The sequence below is a fragment of the Python bivittatus genome, unplaced genomic scaffold (genome assembly GCF_059951505.1).
Source record: "Python bivittatus isolate LINGU-HERP-01145 unplaced genomic scaffold, Pbiv_v1 ctg000560_np1212, whole genome shotgun sequence".
In the NCBI taxonomy this organism is placed as follows: Eukaryota; Metazoa; Chordata; class Lepidosauria; order Squamata; family Pythonidae; genus Python; species Python bivittatus.
This window is the reverse complement of record NW_028277083.1, coordinates 4,463,470-4,480,464: the sequence shown is the minus strand read 5'-3', so window position 1 is coordinate 4,480,464 and position 16,995 is coordinate 4,463,470. Positions and strand designations below refer to the sequence as shown.

The window sequence follows — 16,995 nt, the reverse complement described above, 5'->3', positions numbered from 1 at the left end:
ATCCTGTTTGGTCTGTTGCCTGACCCTAATGGTAGGGCAGGCCCTAGGGACCAGTGCACATCCTCCTTCTGGAAATATAATTTTCTAATCCCCTCTTGTATAAAAAGTAATGGTACACTTGCCCTAAATGGCTTTTGATTTAGAAGAAGAGAACTCGGGACTGAAGGACTTAGAATTTGGGGGCCACTAAATCATGGTGCACGCAGTGAGTGTAAATGGCCAGGATATATAGTGTGAATTTACTTCCATCCCCCCCTCCCCAGAGGAAGTGATACGTGTTCGAAGAGGAAGGAACTGTTGATAAAATTAGTAGTTTGTCAAGGTATGGTGTCATTTTCCCCTGTCTCAGGCAGCCATATATGGAAACCTTGCAACATTAAGGTTACCCGGCAGCAATTTATTCCTGTGTGGGTTTGCTAATTTAAGATGGTTGGGGGATGTTCTGCACCTCTTGCAGCATAAGCATTCAGCTGCTTGTAATAAATGCACGCTCCTTTTGCAAAGCCCTGACTTGAAAATCTCCAGCCTGATACGCTCCGGATCTGGAGGCTTCAAGGCTGTGCTGCTGGTGGAATTCTGGGAATTGCTACCCTGCTCATCACAAAGGTGTCTACTGTAGTGCCCAGGGAACAGTGATAGGTGGACCTTCTTGAAGGGACCTGAAGCAGGCTTGCACTGCTGTGTGCCTTTTCCATGCTTTCTGATTTGTTAGACTACAGGTAAAGGCATTTCGAAGAGGAGCAATAGATGCATATGAGAGAAGCAGGTAAAGATGGGGTTCCTGTCGCCCCAGTTGCATTTGATGCCATGTATCTCAAGGAGCACCTCTAATAGAAAGGTGCCTCACCAGAAAATCTACCCCACCAAAAGTCTACAATTACACCCATCTGAGTTTACCCAGATCTTGATCGAATTTCAGAAGACCTTCTCCAGGTACCTTGTTCAGAGGTGGAGGTGACTTGGAAGAACATGCTTTCTGGGTATTCCCCTCACTGCCTGAGAGAGTTGCCCTTGTCCACAAGTTGCATTAAGCCATCATGCGGTTTGGTGGTTTCAGATTATCATATTGTGTGAATCCAGCCATTGTAATATGCCAGTTATGCCTGATGGCTTAGCATGGTATGAACCAGGCCATGATAGTTTGCTCGGCCTGCCGTAGTTCTAGCCAGTCTGTGACTTACCAGTGAATCCAGTGTGTTTCCAATGTCAGTGAAGACTTTTCTTCTTTTGTAAATTGGTCTTTTTTAAATCTGTCTCTTGAATTGCTTTAATGCCAGTGAACTTTTCCAGTAAGGCAACAGTTCTTTTGAAGTCCTGGTTTAGGACTGCTGTATTTTGGGGCCGTCCTGGGAGGTGGGTTTTTTTTGCCCTTGTGTAAATCAATAGGTAAACCATTTGGGCATTTTAAATAAATAAATCCATGCAGATACGAGATGGAAATATCTGTGGCTGTTAGTGCTATGGTGAAGAGCTTAAGCCATATGGAATCGTAGATGCCAGAACAGAAAGGAGATTAGATGCCAGCTATTGCTATGACCGGGGTGAGAACTCACCTCTGCAAGTATCTTTCTATAAAAACTAGAAGCTTGCCTATGAAACTCCTTCAAGGGTTTGCATAATAATACAGCTGATCATTTGACCACCCCAATCCAAAGAAAAACCACCAGTGCTGCCTTCATAGAATCATAGAAGGAACCTTAAATGTCATGTAGTCCAGCCCTTTGCTCAGGGCAGGATTCGCTCCAGCATCGCTGACTGATAACCTTTATTTAATTTCAGTTTTTTAAAAATAATAAGCAAACATTCTGGTGTGTTCCCATAGCTTAATGTTTCTGCCTCACCCTCCAGGAAACCTGCAGAAAATGCCAAGGCCTATGGAAGGAGCACATGAACCTCAGCTGCGAACAGCTGGCTGAGAAGGACGACATCAAATACAGAACATCTATGTAAGTATCTTTGGCGCTGGGATGGGGAGAAGAAAACAAAACTCCATCCCACCCAGTTTTTTACTAGGGCCAATTGTGCAAATATTGCTCCGTAAGTGCTAGAGTTTTGTTTCTCCGTGATCAAAAAATTAGGAGTCTGGCAGTGCCTGTTCTGACTAACAAATTTTATTAAAAGGCACAAGCTTTCGTGCTACCAGATTCCTGATTTTTTGCCCCCATAGACTAACCTGGCTCTATTCCTACTTTCTCCATGACCTGTTGAAATTTTCCTAGGAACAAGGACTGGTGCTTTTTTTCTCAATTAATTGGCTTTTTTATTCAAAGTTGCTTGGATGGAGGGGGAGGGGGAGAGGAGAGGAGAGAGGTCCTAAGTCTTCTGGGCCAGCTGCAGCAGAAGTCAAAGTCCCATCCTTCTGCTTTCTACAAGCATGGAGACCTTTGTGCCCACTCTGAACCAGGAGCCACGGGAGGCAAATATTTGAAGCCCATCCCATTAGCTGGATGGGAGTTCTCAAAACGTGATGCTTTCTGTTAGGTGCCAGAGCACATTTCCAGAGCAGTGGAGAGGGGAGCGAAGATCATGGGCATAGAATCGATCACAGCATAGCTAGTGCAATGAAGCAAATGTGACATCCTGTTAATTGGGGGTCAGTGCTCTGAGAGTATCAGAAAAACAAGGCAAAGAATTCTGCCTGTCTGATTACTGTGGTCAAAAGGGTCCTAGCAAAGGAGAGTGGAGTGGAGATGGTGTTAGTGAGATTCCCATTGTCTTTTTGCCCATCCTGTTGCTCTGTCCTTTGTTCCTCATGTCTTACCAAAGAGCTTTAGGTTATTGTAAAGAAAAGATGCTTTTTAAAAAAGCTTCAGACATACAGCCATTCTTCTCCATAATGTATTTATCGGGAGACAGAGAGATCTAACAATACACCAAGGTTTTAGCTTTATTCTTCTGAAGAGGAAGGGAAGGAAGAACTCTGCTGGGTATCGTTTTAACAGAGGTTATGCCTTTTGGCTAACTGCTGTGGCCCAGCTGAAATTCAGACAATGAGACTTCCTGTTTGAGCCAAAGGAAGAGGAAGCACAGCTGGAGTTCAGACCCAACTTCCTGCTTTGCTTGGGATTTCCTGTTGGGAAGACGAGATGGGAATAGCGCAGGACAGAAAGACTGGCTGCACGCTGGCCGACTGCCTGCCCAAGCCACGAATGCAGTTACCAAAGAAGGCATTGGGAAGGGGAAGACCATAACCCAGAGTACCAGCCTGCAGCTCCATTGGCATATCAACATGCCTTTGACCTTAGTCCCTAAAAGCTATTTGAAGGGCCTGGACAGTTTTCCAGTGTCAAAGTTGCAGATACCATACAACATCTCTGTTCTAGTCCATGCCTATAGAGCAACATGCAGGGTTTTGAGTTACGTAGAATTCTTCATGCAGGATGCTAAGAAGATAAGTTGAGGAGGGGGGAGGAAAACCTTTCTGTGCCATGACATAGTAGTAAAGTAATAGAGGTCTCAGGACCCAGGAGTTACGGTTGAAACCAGGTGTCCGTAGTTAGTGAAGCCTAAAATAAATTGGATCTGGTCATGGGCAGTTAGGCTACTGCAGAGAAGAAGAATTGGAAGTTTTGGTAGAGCTGAGCTATGAGACCTCAAAGCAACTCTAGGATTGCCGTTCTGAATGCACTGTGGGTAGATTCCAGTTTCTTCCTACTTTGCAGAGGCCGCGTGCAAATGCTTCATTTCTTTTTCATTCTGCTAAATGTAATGACCATATTTTTCCTTCTTTCTGCACCCTACATGGTAAGGGACATGTCTGCTTTGATTGCAGATGGAAGCACAGTTTGCATTTGAGCTAGAAATTTGCATTTTGTCTTGTTAAAGTATTTATATTACCACATTTCCCAATCATTGATAAGAGTCCCTGCTTATGTTTCCTAAGGGAGTGGGGGGGCTAGCATTGCTCTCTTTTTTCCCACTATGCTCTGCAATCCAGGATTGCTAACAATTGTTTTGCAAAAAGAAGATTCCAGAGTTCCCCTTTTAAAATTTCTAGAGGTTGTAGTGACAATAGAACGCAAGCGATGTGGCTGTTTTCACAAACTGTGATTAGAACAAACTGGCTTACTGCAGGGATGAGCAACCACTTGGTAGCCTAATGCTGTTTCAGAGAAAAAGGGCTGAAGTTCTGATACAGAGGGGCTGGGCCATTTCTTGCACCTGAATGGAGACAGGAAGTTTCACAGTTTCCTGAGTTAAGTGGGCGGGGAGTCTTTTATTTTTAAACTATTTTAAGCCTGTGTCAGGACTTAGATGATCGCTTTTGTCTGTCTGCTCTTTCAAACTATGGGGAAATTGTGTAGCCAGTTTTTGACAGTTGTAGTTGGATGGTGTAGAGAAGGACGGAGGTAGCCTTGGAGACAGTATGTCAGTGTTGTCCAAACCTGGCCACTTTAAGATGAGTGGACTTCAACTCCCAGAATTCCCCAGCCAGCCATGAAGTCCACTCAAAGTGGCCAGGTTTGGACAACACTGCAGTACGTGGCTGTTGTTACAGAAACATCAGCTTAGCTGGGGAAAACAGGAAAGTGTGAGGAAGAAACTCAAGATTGTCCTGCCTTGTGTTTCTTTGGTATAAGAGGGAGGGAAGGAGAAATGAAACGCTTCCTGACCTGCTCTATCTCAAAGGGCTGACAGATGGGAGCTGCAGAAGGATTTAGAGATACACACGGTCCTGGAACCTTAGTTGCACGTGCATGGCTGAGCATGATGTGAGACCTCAACCAATATCTTGCATACATCAAAAGTCTGCAAATACTTGGGATAGGAGGGGGAAAGGCTCATGTTAGAACTGCTAGCATCTGATAGATTTTTCCTCTGTGGCTTCAAGATTGATAAGAATGGTCATGACACAGCCATCCTATTGAAGCTAAACAGACCCAACGCAACTATGGGAGACCATCAAGGACCCCGGTACGGTGACAGAATTGCCATGAAATCTGTCATGAGAAACGGGGGGGAGGCGAGGAAAAACCCATAGGGGTGCAACATCTGTAGACGATAATGTGTGGGGTGTTGACGGCTTTAACTTGCATGGGGAAACGGTGAGGCTCTTGTCACCTTCTAAACATCTAGTGTTTACAGACCATAATAGCTCCAAGTTCTTTTGCAGCATCCTGGTAACTAAGCAACAAGCAGCTCTGCTCTGTCAAAAACTGTCGAGCGAGCGGGGTTGGTTTCCCTGCCTGTTTCGCCCCCGCAGCTCTGCATTTTCTCTCTGCCAGAAGTCACTGTCTTTATGCCCTTGGAGTTCCAGACCTTCACCTGTTTCTAGGCAAAAGTTTGCTGCCTCGCTGGTTCTCTAGGACACCAGATTGAAGCTTGCAGAATGTCGGTCGGTGATGAATGTTCAGACTTAATTGGTTTTCATCTCCTAAGTTTGTTTGTTTATTTTAGCTATTTATTTTAAAGCATGCGTATGGCCGCCCACCTTAAACGGACAGCCCTGGGCAGCTAACGAACTGTACATAAAAAAGCCACTTTAAAAAATCGGTATGGAACAAAACAAAATGCAGTTAAAACAATCCTCATATGATCATTAAGGCCTCTCATAATCAACTCACAACCCCAAAACACACTTCCTGGGCACCGCTAACACCCTTGCTTGAGTGCTTGAAATGTGGTCTTCGAGGCCTTCCAAAGGGCCAACAGAGTCAGGGGGAAGACTGTTCCAGAGAGCAGGTGCTGTGACTGAGAAGGCATGTCTCCTGGGTCCCACTAGATGACTTTGTCTCAGAGAAGGGATCTGGAGCATCTCCATTCCACTGGGTCTGGTGGGATGGGCTGAGACCATTAAATCAGCAGTGGCTTTGGCAACCTTATTAGCTTTCAACAGAAGACACCCACCTTTGGGAGAAGGCTGGTGCAAAGAGCTGTGGAGATAAGCTTGGAGAAACTCAGTAGAGATGATGGTTACATTAACCAAAACATGCTTAAACCCAGGAAACAGAGGAAGGCTGAGAAAGACGCTCAGACTGGCCTCCTCCCTAATTCATTAGAGAGTAAGGGGGAGAGAAGTGAAAACGCAGCCAGGCTTTCACAATTCTGTTACTCTAGCCCAGTTTCTCAACCTTGGGAACTTTAAGATGTGTGGACTTCAACTCCCAGAATTCCCCAGTCAGCATGGTTGGGGAATTCTGGGAGTTGAAGTCCACACATCTTAAAGTTCCCAAGGTTGAGAAACACTGCTCTAGTCTATATTGGTAAAGTAGTTCCAGTCTCTTTCCTGACCTGGCCTACCTTGAAGGGCTGACAGCTGTTGAAACAGCTGTTAACGGTATTGTGTTCTCATCTATAAGAAGACTCCAACTGCAGAAGTCCACTTTGGGTAAAGGGTGGCCTTCAGCAAAAAGACAAGTTCTAAAATAAAACTATTCAAAGATGTGTGTGTGTGTGTGTATTGAACATGTCGTGCTTAGAACTGTCATCTAGCTGAAGTAATATTACCCAAATTTTTCTGTGGCCAGACAGTCATTTCAGATGTAATTAAGGCAAAGAGCCTGCCTCCAGCTGTACCACCCTGCACGTGGGAGAGAGTCTTGGCCAAGGAGAAGAGTGATAAACTAGTGCTCTGCCAGATGTAGCTGGATTTGCAATTCCATCAGCAAACATGAGCAGCAGTCGGGAGAGAGGGGTGGTCGCACAGCATCTGGAGAGCACTGGGTCAAATGTGAGCGTGCCCATTCTACTTGTCTGAAGCTCTTTAAACCAGATATGTCTTTTCTTGGGACAATTGTGCAATCTCAGGAAAAGACATAGCTGCTTTAAGAAGTTAGGTGGGTCCTGCCTGTGCATCTTCGTGAGCTCCAAACCACCTGTTGGCCTTCAAATCAGAACTGGCGGGACATTTTCAGAACTGCTCTGCCTTCATGCTTGGAAGGCATCAGGTTCAAGGGGGGTGGCTTCTACGATCTTCAGCCAGCAGCTTCTCTCCAATGACGTAGGTGAAATCCTTGACCAACCCAGCTTCCGACAGTCTTTTCAAACTGCAGCCCCTGGAGCATGAGCCATTGACCATCTGAAGACACATCATGCTCTTTTCTGGTGCCTGCCTGACTCTTGCCCATTGCCTTCCAGAGAAGAGAAGATGACAGCAGCCCGCATTAGGAAGTGCCACAAATGCGCTACTGGCTTGATCAAATCGGAAGGCTGCAACCGCATGTCCTGTCGCTGCGGGGCCCAGATGTGCTACCTCTGCCGAGCTGCCATTAATGGGTATGACCACTTCTGCCAGCATCCTCGTTCCCCGGGAGCCCCTTGCCAAGACTGTGCGAAGTGTTCCCTTTGGACAGACCCCACGGTAAGTGCCTGGGACACCCCTTAATTTCTCCTAACCTGCTTCTCTCCACCACCCCAAGGGGATCGACCCCGTGACAATCTCGCTGCGGTTTGCACAATCAGAAACGCCGGTCTTCTGCTCCCTTGAGGCATCTTCATGGGTGCGGTGGGGGCGCTGACTCTGTATCTTGGGATCTCCGGGCTGTGTTGGTTGAGCGCTCTGTCGGTATGTGTTCATCAGTAGAATCTTTCCTTTTCATAGAGGATTTCTCTCCCTCTTGCTGGCGTGCTGTCACCATTTCACACACACCCCACCTTCGTTTTTCCACTGCATTGGAGAGGCTCCGGGTGGCTCAGTCCCCCTTTGCCTGTCGCTGTTGAGATGTTCCCTGGTTTAATATGGGAATGATTTTTTTTTTTAAGTCCTTGTTCTCCTCCTCCCTCTGAACATCCATGCACCATGAAAGCATTTTTGAGCTTATTGGGAACAGCTGTGCCCACACATGGAGGAAAAGGACGGAGATCTCCATGCGTGTGTATCAGATTACAGATGGAGAAACTGGTTCCTATTGACTCATTTTAAATGCCACTTTTAAATAAATCCCCTCCATCCTGAAATCATTAGCTGGTTACTCTAGCTTGATGCAAAGACTATAAAAATATCTCGCACGAGAATTTTCTTGCGTTGAAAGGAATATGTCTGCCGGGGAAGCTTCAGCAGTAAGATTGTCTTTTAGTTTGATTTGGGACTTCGCTTTTCCCACTCTTTCTGGTCGTTGCACTTTTCCCCTTTAGTTTTGGGCACCCAGCCATGGTTGGCCTGGAGACTTACAGTCCAGAGGGAAGGTAAGCAACCTGAAGCCCCAGGGCCAGGTGCAGCCCTTAAATTCCTTCAGTGACCCCAGAACTCCTCCTCAGACCCAGTTGTTGCAAATCAGCGGCACTGAAACATCCCCGAACTGGCATGAGTTCCAGAATAAGGTAAACACAGTTTCTTTTTGAAGCCTAACTCTCCCTTCATAAACTAAAAAAAAAAACCAGAATACAGCAAACAAATCAAAACAGCCTTCCTGTATGTGTGGGACACAGCTCTGCCCCCCATTTGCAACCTTGTCCGTGCCCCCCAAAATACGTAGCGCTTCCTCCCAGCCACCAGAAACTACCCACTGCTGTCTTAGAAGGCTCGCCCCTGAAAAGAAAGAGGAGAAAGGATAAGGCCCAACCTTAAATTGGGTGAGTTTTTCTTTTCTTATCTACCTTTCACAATACCTAATCCTTGAGGTTCACCCAACGATTTTGATCTGGGGTGGGCTCCAGACAGGTAAAAGGAAATAGGTCTTCACAAAAAGCACATTCCAGTTGTAAGATTCCTTCCTTTCAGAGGTGATGGGGGCTGCTGGCTTTAAAAAGGGGGGTTGGTTTTCTCGTTGAGATAAAGTCATTTTGAAGGCAGGCTGTCTGAACAGAGACGAGAGCGCTTCGGGTTCTTTTAGCCTAGCTAGAAAACATCCCTCAAAAACTCAGTCTCATTCTTGATGATTAGAAAGAATGGATTATAAAAAGAAGGAAATTATGATATAATCTTAGAGCGGTTTGATTAGGATTGTATGTATAACTGCAGAGAGGGAGATCAGAGGCCGCTTCTTTATATACATATTTTTCACGTTTTCAGTGCTTTTATTTTCTTTTTCTTTTTTCTCCTTTTTTCTTTGCATCTTCTTTTCCTCTCGTTTCTTTTTCACATTTACTTGACGCTATTTTTTTCCTTAAATGTATTTCTTATTATATATGGAAGACCTTTTAATAAAAACTGTTTTTTTAAAAAAAAACTTAGTCTCCTTCCAGACGCATCCATAATTTTCAGAGCTCTCTTCCTGGATTTAAAGCAGTTTCCGCTATGGGTTGGTCTCTACGGCGTTCTGCTTCTTGTTTCATAGTTTTCCTGGACAGCAAGATTGGAATGATATAATGTCAGCCCTTCGAGGTTGCCCAGATCAGGAAACCGATTCCACACGAAGACTAGTTCTAAGCTTTATCGAGAGAGGCTCTAGTAACAGAATCTTGCAAATCGGGTTGGGTTCTCCCTTCCTCTCCCTCTTAGACCACCTTGAGTCCGAGAGGAGCCAGACTGAGCCTCTTCCTAATACTACCTCCTTTTCCTGGGCATAAGAATGCTTCTGCCCTCAGAAGGCTCTCCACGCTTGGTGGCTTCTTTTCTTCTCGGAAGTTGAGTCATACGCATCATGGCCCTTACTGTTTCTAAATATTCTTCAGGATCACACTTAAGGCAACACTTTTTCTAGTTCCTGCTCACAGTGTCAGTCTTGGTGCCATTTCCCATCATGTTGCCTAGGGTGCCCAGTAGGTTTACAGCCATCTCTCTGGGCATCCACCAGGACACGTAGAATGTAGGCACAGAATTAAGAAGTACCTTTCTTTTTTCCCCCCTTTCTCGCTCTTGGTTTAACAAACTCCTAGTTCCTGTTGCTCCAAACTTGAAGTATTTGGACCTTGTTTAATGAGATCTCAGAAGATGGCAGTCTGGGAACAGGATTTTGATACTCTGTGCGACTCCTCCATGACCAACAGCCCTAGAAGAAGTTATGCGAAATTGTTCAAAGGGTTGCGATGCATTGTGCCGAGTGAGCAAAACTCTGCGAATTTGCATTATTTGCATAACTCAGCTCTTTTTGCTATGTAAAACTTGTATTTACTATGTACAGAATATTGTTAGTATCATCACCTTAACAAGATCCCCATGACTGCCTGCTCAAGTACATGCACGCAATAAATGGGAGAAGAAAACTTTTCATGTTAGCGGCCAGTTCTGGAGAGGGGGATGTTTGAAGGAGGCAGGCGTCACCGAACAGCTGGTGGCTGCATATCTTAGTCTTTAACTTTGTCCCATATAGATGTCAGCAGTTAGTTAATTCTGCCATATGCACATTTGCTTCACATTCCTGTCTCCTCAGCATTCCAGAGGTGTTTCAAGCGTGCTTGAAAGGATTCAAATCATCACTGTCGCATGCCAAGGAATTAACCACCAGTGATGGGATCAGAGAGTAGGAAAGTATGCCCTGGAAATGGGTGGGTTTTCAGGAGCTGCTGGAGCAGTGTCTCTCAATCTCAGCAGCTTTACGTTGTGTCAACTTCAGCTCCCAGAATTCCCCAGCCAGCATGCAGGCTGGGGAATTCTGGGAGTTGAAGTCCACACGTCATAAAGTTGCTGAGACTGAGAAACACTGTGTTAGAGCATTCTGCATCTGTCTGACAATATCTAGATACAGGATTACAGATTAGCCACTTCCAGAATCAATCCAGAGTTCTCATTTGAGGCACAAAGAACCAAGCTCAAATTATTGTATTGTGGACACATTATGCAAAGACTTAGTTAAGTCTCTTCTCTTAAGTCTCTTCTCTCTGGAGAAGTCCATAATGCTAGGAAAGGTGGAAGAAGTAGAGGACAACCAGCAGCAAGGTGGCTGGACTCAGTTATATTGGTGATCCTAGAGGAAATCTTATCTGTGTAGTCACTAAGAGTCAAAACTGACTTAATGGCACATAATATAAATCAGATTAAATCCAGTGATAATATAGATCAGTCCTGAAGCATAGTAGAGGTCTTGTCTTTGATACCACTTGAGCCAACTAATTATTTTGCTCAATTACCTTTGCTTGATTGCTTTTCATCGTCCTAGACAAGTTGTTCAAAAGAATGTGGATGATAAAATGATCCCCTCTTGGTGGTGGAACCTACCAATAGAGCAGTGACTTGTCCAAAATCACAAACAATAGCTGCACCTGGAGATTCTTGCAGTGATAGGTTTGGTGCTACGTTGATTAGGCCTGCCTCTGCTCCCCGTGCCATTGGGTCCAGGGTCCAGGTGGCATCTTCTGAAGCTTTAGTTCATGGTCTTGCATCTCATTCTGGCAAGATGTTTCCATCTGTTGCATCTTTATGGTACCCTTTCTCCAGGAAGTCCAGGCTAGCAAGCAAGGGTTACTTACTTACTTATCCTTGCAAAGCAAAAGAGAACTCAAGGAAAGATAAAGCTGCGCTTTGGTGTTCCCTGGATGAATGGAGTAATGTCCTCTTCTCATGCTGGTATTAGGAGTAAGTCCAGAGAGGCATCAGTATTAGTCTGTTTCAATGAACATTCTGATGCCACCTTGATACACACATATGTATCTCTGTGTGTGGACACATACACAAGTGCGTGTTTAAAGATGTATTTCAGTATGAGGACCGTTCACGACAGTACATGGTCTCCAAATTGTTAGATGTGGGGGATCCTAGAGACAATACGATCCTTGGTTTATGACTCCAAATGTCTTCCATGCCTAGATTGTGTGAGTTGCAGACTTCTTACACTGTGGTCTTTACTGTGGAGAGGAAAAAGTGGTACTGTTCAAGTCCCACAAGAGTTCATTCTGCCCTAATGATCAGCTTGGAAGATCTGTGAATGTAAACTACTGACTTAGTGAATTCAAGAACAACCTTTGGTTGGACTGAATCATACCCATCATCCAGCCAAATGCTAATTGATTCCCATCAAACAATAAAATGGAGGAGGAAGGGGAGGAGAGGGCTTTGGCAAAACTTCCAGACATGTTTTATGAAATCCAAATTGGGAAACTGGCAAGTTTCTGTCATCCCTCCATCTGTGTGTGTGCGCGTGTGTATGTTCAACTGAGACTGCATGTTTCTTTCCTAGGGGTGTTTCAGGGTATTCTCCAAATGCAGAGCATTTTCCACGGAAGACATTAAAAAGTGAAGAAATGAAAACAAGATGTCCAGTGGAATTTAATATTGTAATACTATAGGGTGTGTTTTCCCCCCTAGCTGCAATGGACATCTCAAGTCATGAGGGAAGAGTTTGTGTCTACACATACAATCCCAGAGCTGGTCCTGCTGTGAGGGACAATGATGCTGTGAGATTTGACAACATCTGCTGTACCCTTGCTCCCACAAACCTGTGGTCTTTCTCCTGAACTGGATCTCGCTTGGTTGGCACTGGCTGGAAATGTTTGGTGTCTCGCTTGTAGCGTTTGAGTGTGGGAAATGGGCACTGCAAATAGGACCCCTATTTGGAGTACATGATACGTTTCTTACTGCTCGTTGTTCTCGTGGTAACCCACATTAACATAAAGAAGCTGAGATCTGAACTTAAGTTGGCGTTTTTGCTAGGGACAGCTCCATCCTCAAGTCCTAGCTAAGATCAAAGACCTCCTTCAGCTGCCTTACCTGGTACCTTTCATTCTACTTCCCTGCCCAGTTGCTTGGGCCTAGCAGTCCAGAGCTGGAGCTTTCATCTAAATATGTAATGGTTGAATGTTGTTTGAAATATTAATGGAGCTCCAGCCCCTCCTTGAAAGATCCCACCTGCTGCCATCTGCTTGCTGGGCCAGTCGGCGCACAGCCGGATTGGCACTCCTTCTCTGCTCGGCTTCGCAAAGAGGGCGAGGGTTCTGTGCAGGTCTGCAGCAAATCATCATCAGCCTGATAGAAGTCCTGCTGTTTTGCTCTCTGTTCCCTCCCTGACCACGTTACAAATTGTCCTGAAAAATACGCCGCACCCCCAGCTTACCACCCCCTAAACGCTTAACTGTGGTCACTCAGAATGGCTGTAATTGACTTGTGACCAGAAAAATGTGTCACGGTGCATTCTCATAAGAAGCGGAGGGGAGGCACCAGATTTATTAGCAGATTCCCGACAATTCTTAGTAACTTTTTTTTTTCTTTTTCTTTTCCTTTTTAAAGATGAGCTCTTAGGCCTTCTGGCTCCGAAGGCATGCCTTAAAGTGTTGTGGGTGGAATTTCGGGAACTAGAGAAGCAGGGGTAGCTATGAAATATTTGCAATCGTCAGGGGTGGTCCAATGTGAATAAATAGCAGCAGAAATGAGTAAATGTCGCAAAATACATGTGTGCAGAATAAACAGGATTTTCTCCTTGCAGAAACTGGGGGCGCCTTCGTTCAGCATTTCAATTTTTCTTTCTTTTTTTTTTACATAAATTTAGGCATATTGATCTATAGCTCTCTTGATAGCTCTGGGTGTTCCTGTCCCTTACAGGAGGACGATGAGAAGATAATCCAGGAAATTCAGAAGGAAGCTGAAGAAGAACAAAAGAGGAAGAATGGAGGTTTGTTTAATCTTTTAGTTGAATGTGTAAGAGCAGCTCGGCTGTGTTGGAATATTAGTCTGGAACTCCCTTAAAGAAACATCGATCTGGCACCCGGGTCAGTCAAAATGACTCAGTTGCTTCATCCCTGTCCCGAGAAGGCAATTCAGACAGAGGACAATAAGCTTTTAAAATTGTCACACTCTTCCCCACCTTCTATTTCTGATATATATTTTTTTTTTCTTTTGCAGAAAACAGTTTTAAGCGGATCGGGCCCCCTGCAGAAAAGCCTGCAGAGAAGATCCCACGGATTGAAGCCATCCCCAGGCCGGTTCCCCAGAATCTCCACCACCACCAAATGCCCCCGTATCCATTCGTGCACCCCCCTTTCCCCCTCCCCCCGGTGCGCCCCCTGTACAACAACCTCGGCCCCATTAATCTCGGCCCCATCCCAGCCCCTTATGTGCCCCCGCTCCCCAATATGAGGGTGAACTACGACTTTCCCCAAATGAACCTGCAGTTGGAGCACAATCTTCCTATGCACTTTGGTCCTCAGCCTCGACATCGGTTCTGACCCAGTTCAGGGAGGCGCCGTTCCTTCTGGAAGTTGCTGCAGGGAAAGTCCGCACACTGGTAGATGGTCCCCTCTTCTCCCTTCCTGTTAAACTCCAGGTGCAGAGTCCACCTTCACTCCTTCCCCCGGTTGTGTCGTTCCCCGGTTCAGACTTCCGGGTTCACCCTCTGCTAGATGCAGAGGTGCCCTCGTTGCAAAAAAAAGGTTTGTCCTGGCACTGTTGTTCTGCAGGCACTGTTGGTTTAGGAGAGGATTTCTGAATGAGGTGAGTTGGAGGGACAGCACTGCAAAAATGCGTTCTGGTCAGCGGGACAGCCTGAACTGGAAGCCGTGTGGCTCCCCTCCATGGCAGCAGAACCACCGGCATCTCAACCAAGCAGAGGTTGACGCTGGCGGAGGAACCCTCTGGAATATTTGAAACGCTCAGGTGGCCACCCAGACTTTCAGAAAGCGAGGTGCGGGGGGCTTCTTAGCTTGTTGCTCCACTGCTTCCCTCTTCTGCTAGAAAGCGCCCTTTTTAATGGGTCGGGATTTCCCAAAGCAAGCTTGGACAGACCCAGCTCACCCACTCCGAAACCTGACGGGCCTTGGTTACAGCTCAGGGCACGCTTAGAAAGCACAGACCGGATAGGTCTTGAAATGAAATCAGTGGCCCAGCCATTGCCATGGCTGGTGGCTGGTGTTCTGTCCTTGTGTCTGGAGTTGGGCCCCTGATTTGGCTAGTTACTCTTAAGCATTGTGGACCCCCCTGGAGCTGCTCTCAGTTGAGAGCATTGTGCATGGAAACCTTGGGATGGAACGATAGCCCCCGCTGGAGGAGTTGATGACAAACAGGCTGGTCTACAAAGAGGTCAAATGATTAGGGTTCTGTGGAAAGACGACAGGCGTGCAATTGTGCCTCCTCCGCTTTCTCTGGTGTTGGGGTGAATGCTCAGGTTGCTACCGTGGCATGCAATATGTTGGGAGTGTAGTCCGTGTGGCTGGGAGAACTGTCCCTGTGCACCTTGAGGGACATGCTTTGGACACCTGTGGAGGCATATGGCCGTAAGCTCCTTTATGCATCCTTCATGCAGAGCTGCTCTCTTGAAGCCCCAGGGGTAGACATGCAACCAAGCTGCTGGCTCTCTCTCTGCTGTCTGTTGTCCCATCGTTGAGATTTTCAGCAGAAGTGATGGCTTTAGATCAACGCAGCTCGTTGTATGGATGGGTGGGGTCAGTTCTCCAAATGCTCCTGTTTCCCCAGGAGTCCCCTCCCATCATTTGTACACCGGTGTGGTTCCTCTCCGTCCTCTGTGGCTGCACACCTTCCCTGTGAAGAGGTGTGGCCCCAGAAGCATGTCAAAAAGCTGCTGCGTGATCAGCCAGCCCACAGGAGCTTCAAGGACAAGGAATTGAGCCCCACAGCTGGTTCTCATGATTTCTGCTCTCTGTGTCACTGTTTCTCAACCTCAGCAATTTTGGGAGTTGAAGTCCACACATCTCAAAATTGCTGAGGCTGAGAAACACTGCTCTGTATGAATCAGCTTAGCGTCAGTCAGGAAGGGACACTGATGGTGTCCTTAGATACAGCCCTTCCCAAACCAGCAACCTTCAGATCAGACTGAAGACTTTCCTCCCAGATACGTTTACCAGCAAGGGTCTCTTTGGGTCAGACTTCTGGGAGCTGCGACCCTCGTGTGTCTGGAAGATGCCAGATTGGGGAAGGATGGGGCAGAAAATGGTTTTTTCCGACTCCTTTTCTTCTCTTCAACATAAATCCACCGAGGGAATCTCCCCATGGTTTCCTTCTGGGCATTGGCTCGGTTCAAGCAATATAGAACAAATGATGTTTTTGAATCTGGACTAGCTCTGAGGTCGTCTCCCAACCCCCTCCCCCCAAAATCCCATTTCCTCTGTAAGAAAAACTATATATTCCTGGAATGACAGGATCCTTTGACTCTGGCCATAGCAGAGAGGACGGAGGCACGTGAACATGGTGACTTTTCCCTCCACTCGAACTGTAAGTGTGAAAAAGAATCAGGGAATTGCCAGATGGCGAAGCCATTGCTGCTTTTCAACAGTGACTCTCCTGATTCTAGGTACCTGTGTCCCTTACGTGATCTTATCAAAGCAGCGTTTATTTTCCCACCTGGAAATCAAGCAGTTCAAATCCTCCTCTCTCCCCTGTCCCTTTGACCTCGATAATACAACCCAAAATCTTTACAGATAGGTTTTCTTTCAAATCCCTGGTTTCTGAAATAACCCCGAGATGCTTAGAATAGCTGCTCATCCCCAGGGGTTCTGGGGACCCACGTCCTTCCTGATCAGTAAACGTTGATCAGGCTAGTCAGCAGCAGAACGTTCCTACGGTGAATTGTGGAGCCTTTTCCTTGGTGAGAAAATGGGATGCCCTCAACTGTGAAGACGTGGGTAAAGGTTGGGTTTAGTTGGGAATTTAATCTGATAGGAGCCATATTCCCCATGTCCTTTCAGCCATCCTGGTTTTCTGCCAGCTTCAATTCCGTTGCGTTGCCATTCCGGTACCATCTTAGCTACGTAGGTTAAAAATAATGTTGTTAGCTTCCTGTTTCTTTGCCACAGTTTGGCCGTGAAAACAAAACCAACCCGATCCATTAAGACCAGGCTGATCCAATGCTGCTCTGTTGATTTTATTCAGGTTTTAAAATCGGCACCTTAACCTTAAGGGATCAGCTTCCTTGAAGTAGCAATTGTCATGGGCTTGTCTCATTCATATATATATATATATTCTAATCCATGCAGACCCATCTTGGATTTGAAGCAGTAGCAAGAATATATATATATATATATATATATATATTCATTCTTGCTACATGGATTAGATTTGAAGCAGTAGCAAGAATATATATATATATATATATATATATATATATATATTTTCATTCTTGCTACATGGATTAGACTGTCCTCATAGAAGTTCTTGAGTTAGAGAGAATCCTGGTTCCTAGGAAATTGAGTTCTTTTGCTTCTTAAAGCTTTCTTTTTTTTTTTTTTTCATTATTA

The 16,995-nt window shown here is 45.8% G+C and overlaps 1 protein-coding gene across 3 annotated transcripts in view; it reads left to right on the top strand.

Moving 5' to 3' along the window:
• RNF216 (ring finger protein 216) overlaps positions 1-16,782 on the top strand; it is a 61,041-nt gene extending 44,259 nt beyond the window's left edge. For all 3 annotated transcript variants that reach the window (XM_088148018.1, XM_088148019.1, XM_025170697.2), the window contains 4 exons: positions 1,849-1,946; positions 7,078-7,300; positions 13,352-13,421; positions 13,652-16,782. In XM_088148018.1, the coding sequence (XP_088004144.1) occupies positions 1,849-1,946; positions 7,078-7,300; positions 13,352-13,421; positions 13,652-13,974 (714 nt within the window). In that variant the 3' untranslated portion in view covers positions 13,975-16,782. The remainder of the gene's footprint in view (positions 1-1,848; positions 1,947-7,077; positions 7,301-13,351; positions 13,422-13,651) is intronic.
• Positions 16,783-16,995: the final 213 nt, after the last annotated feature.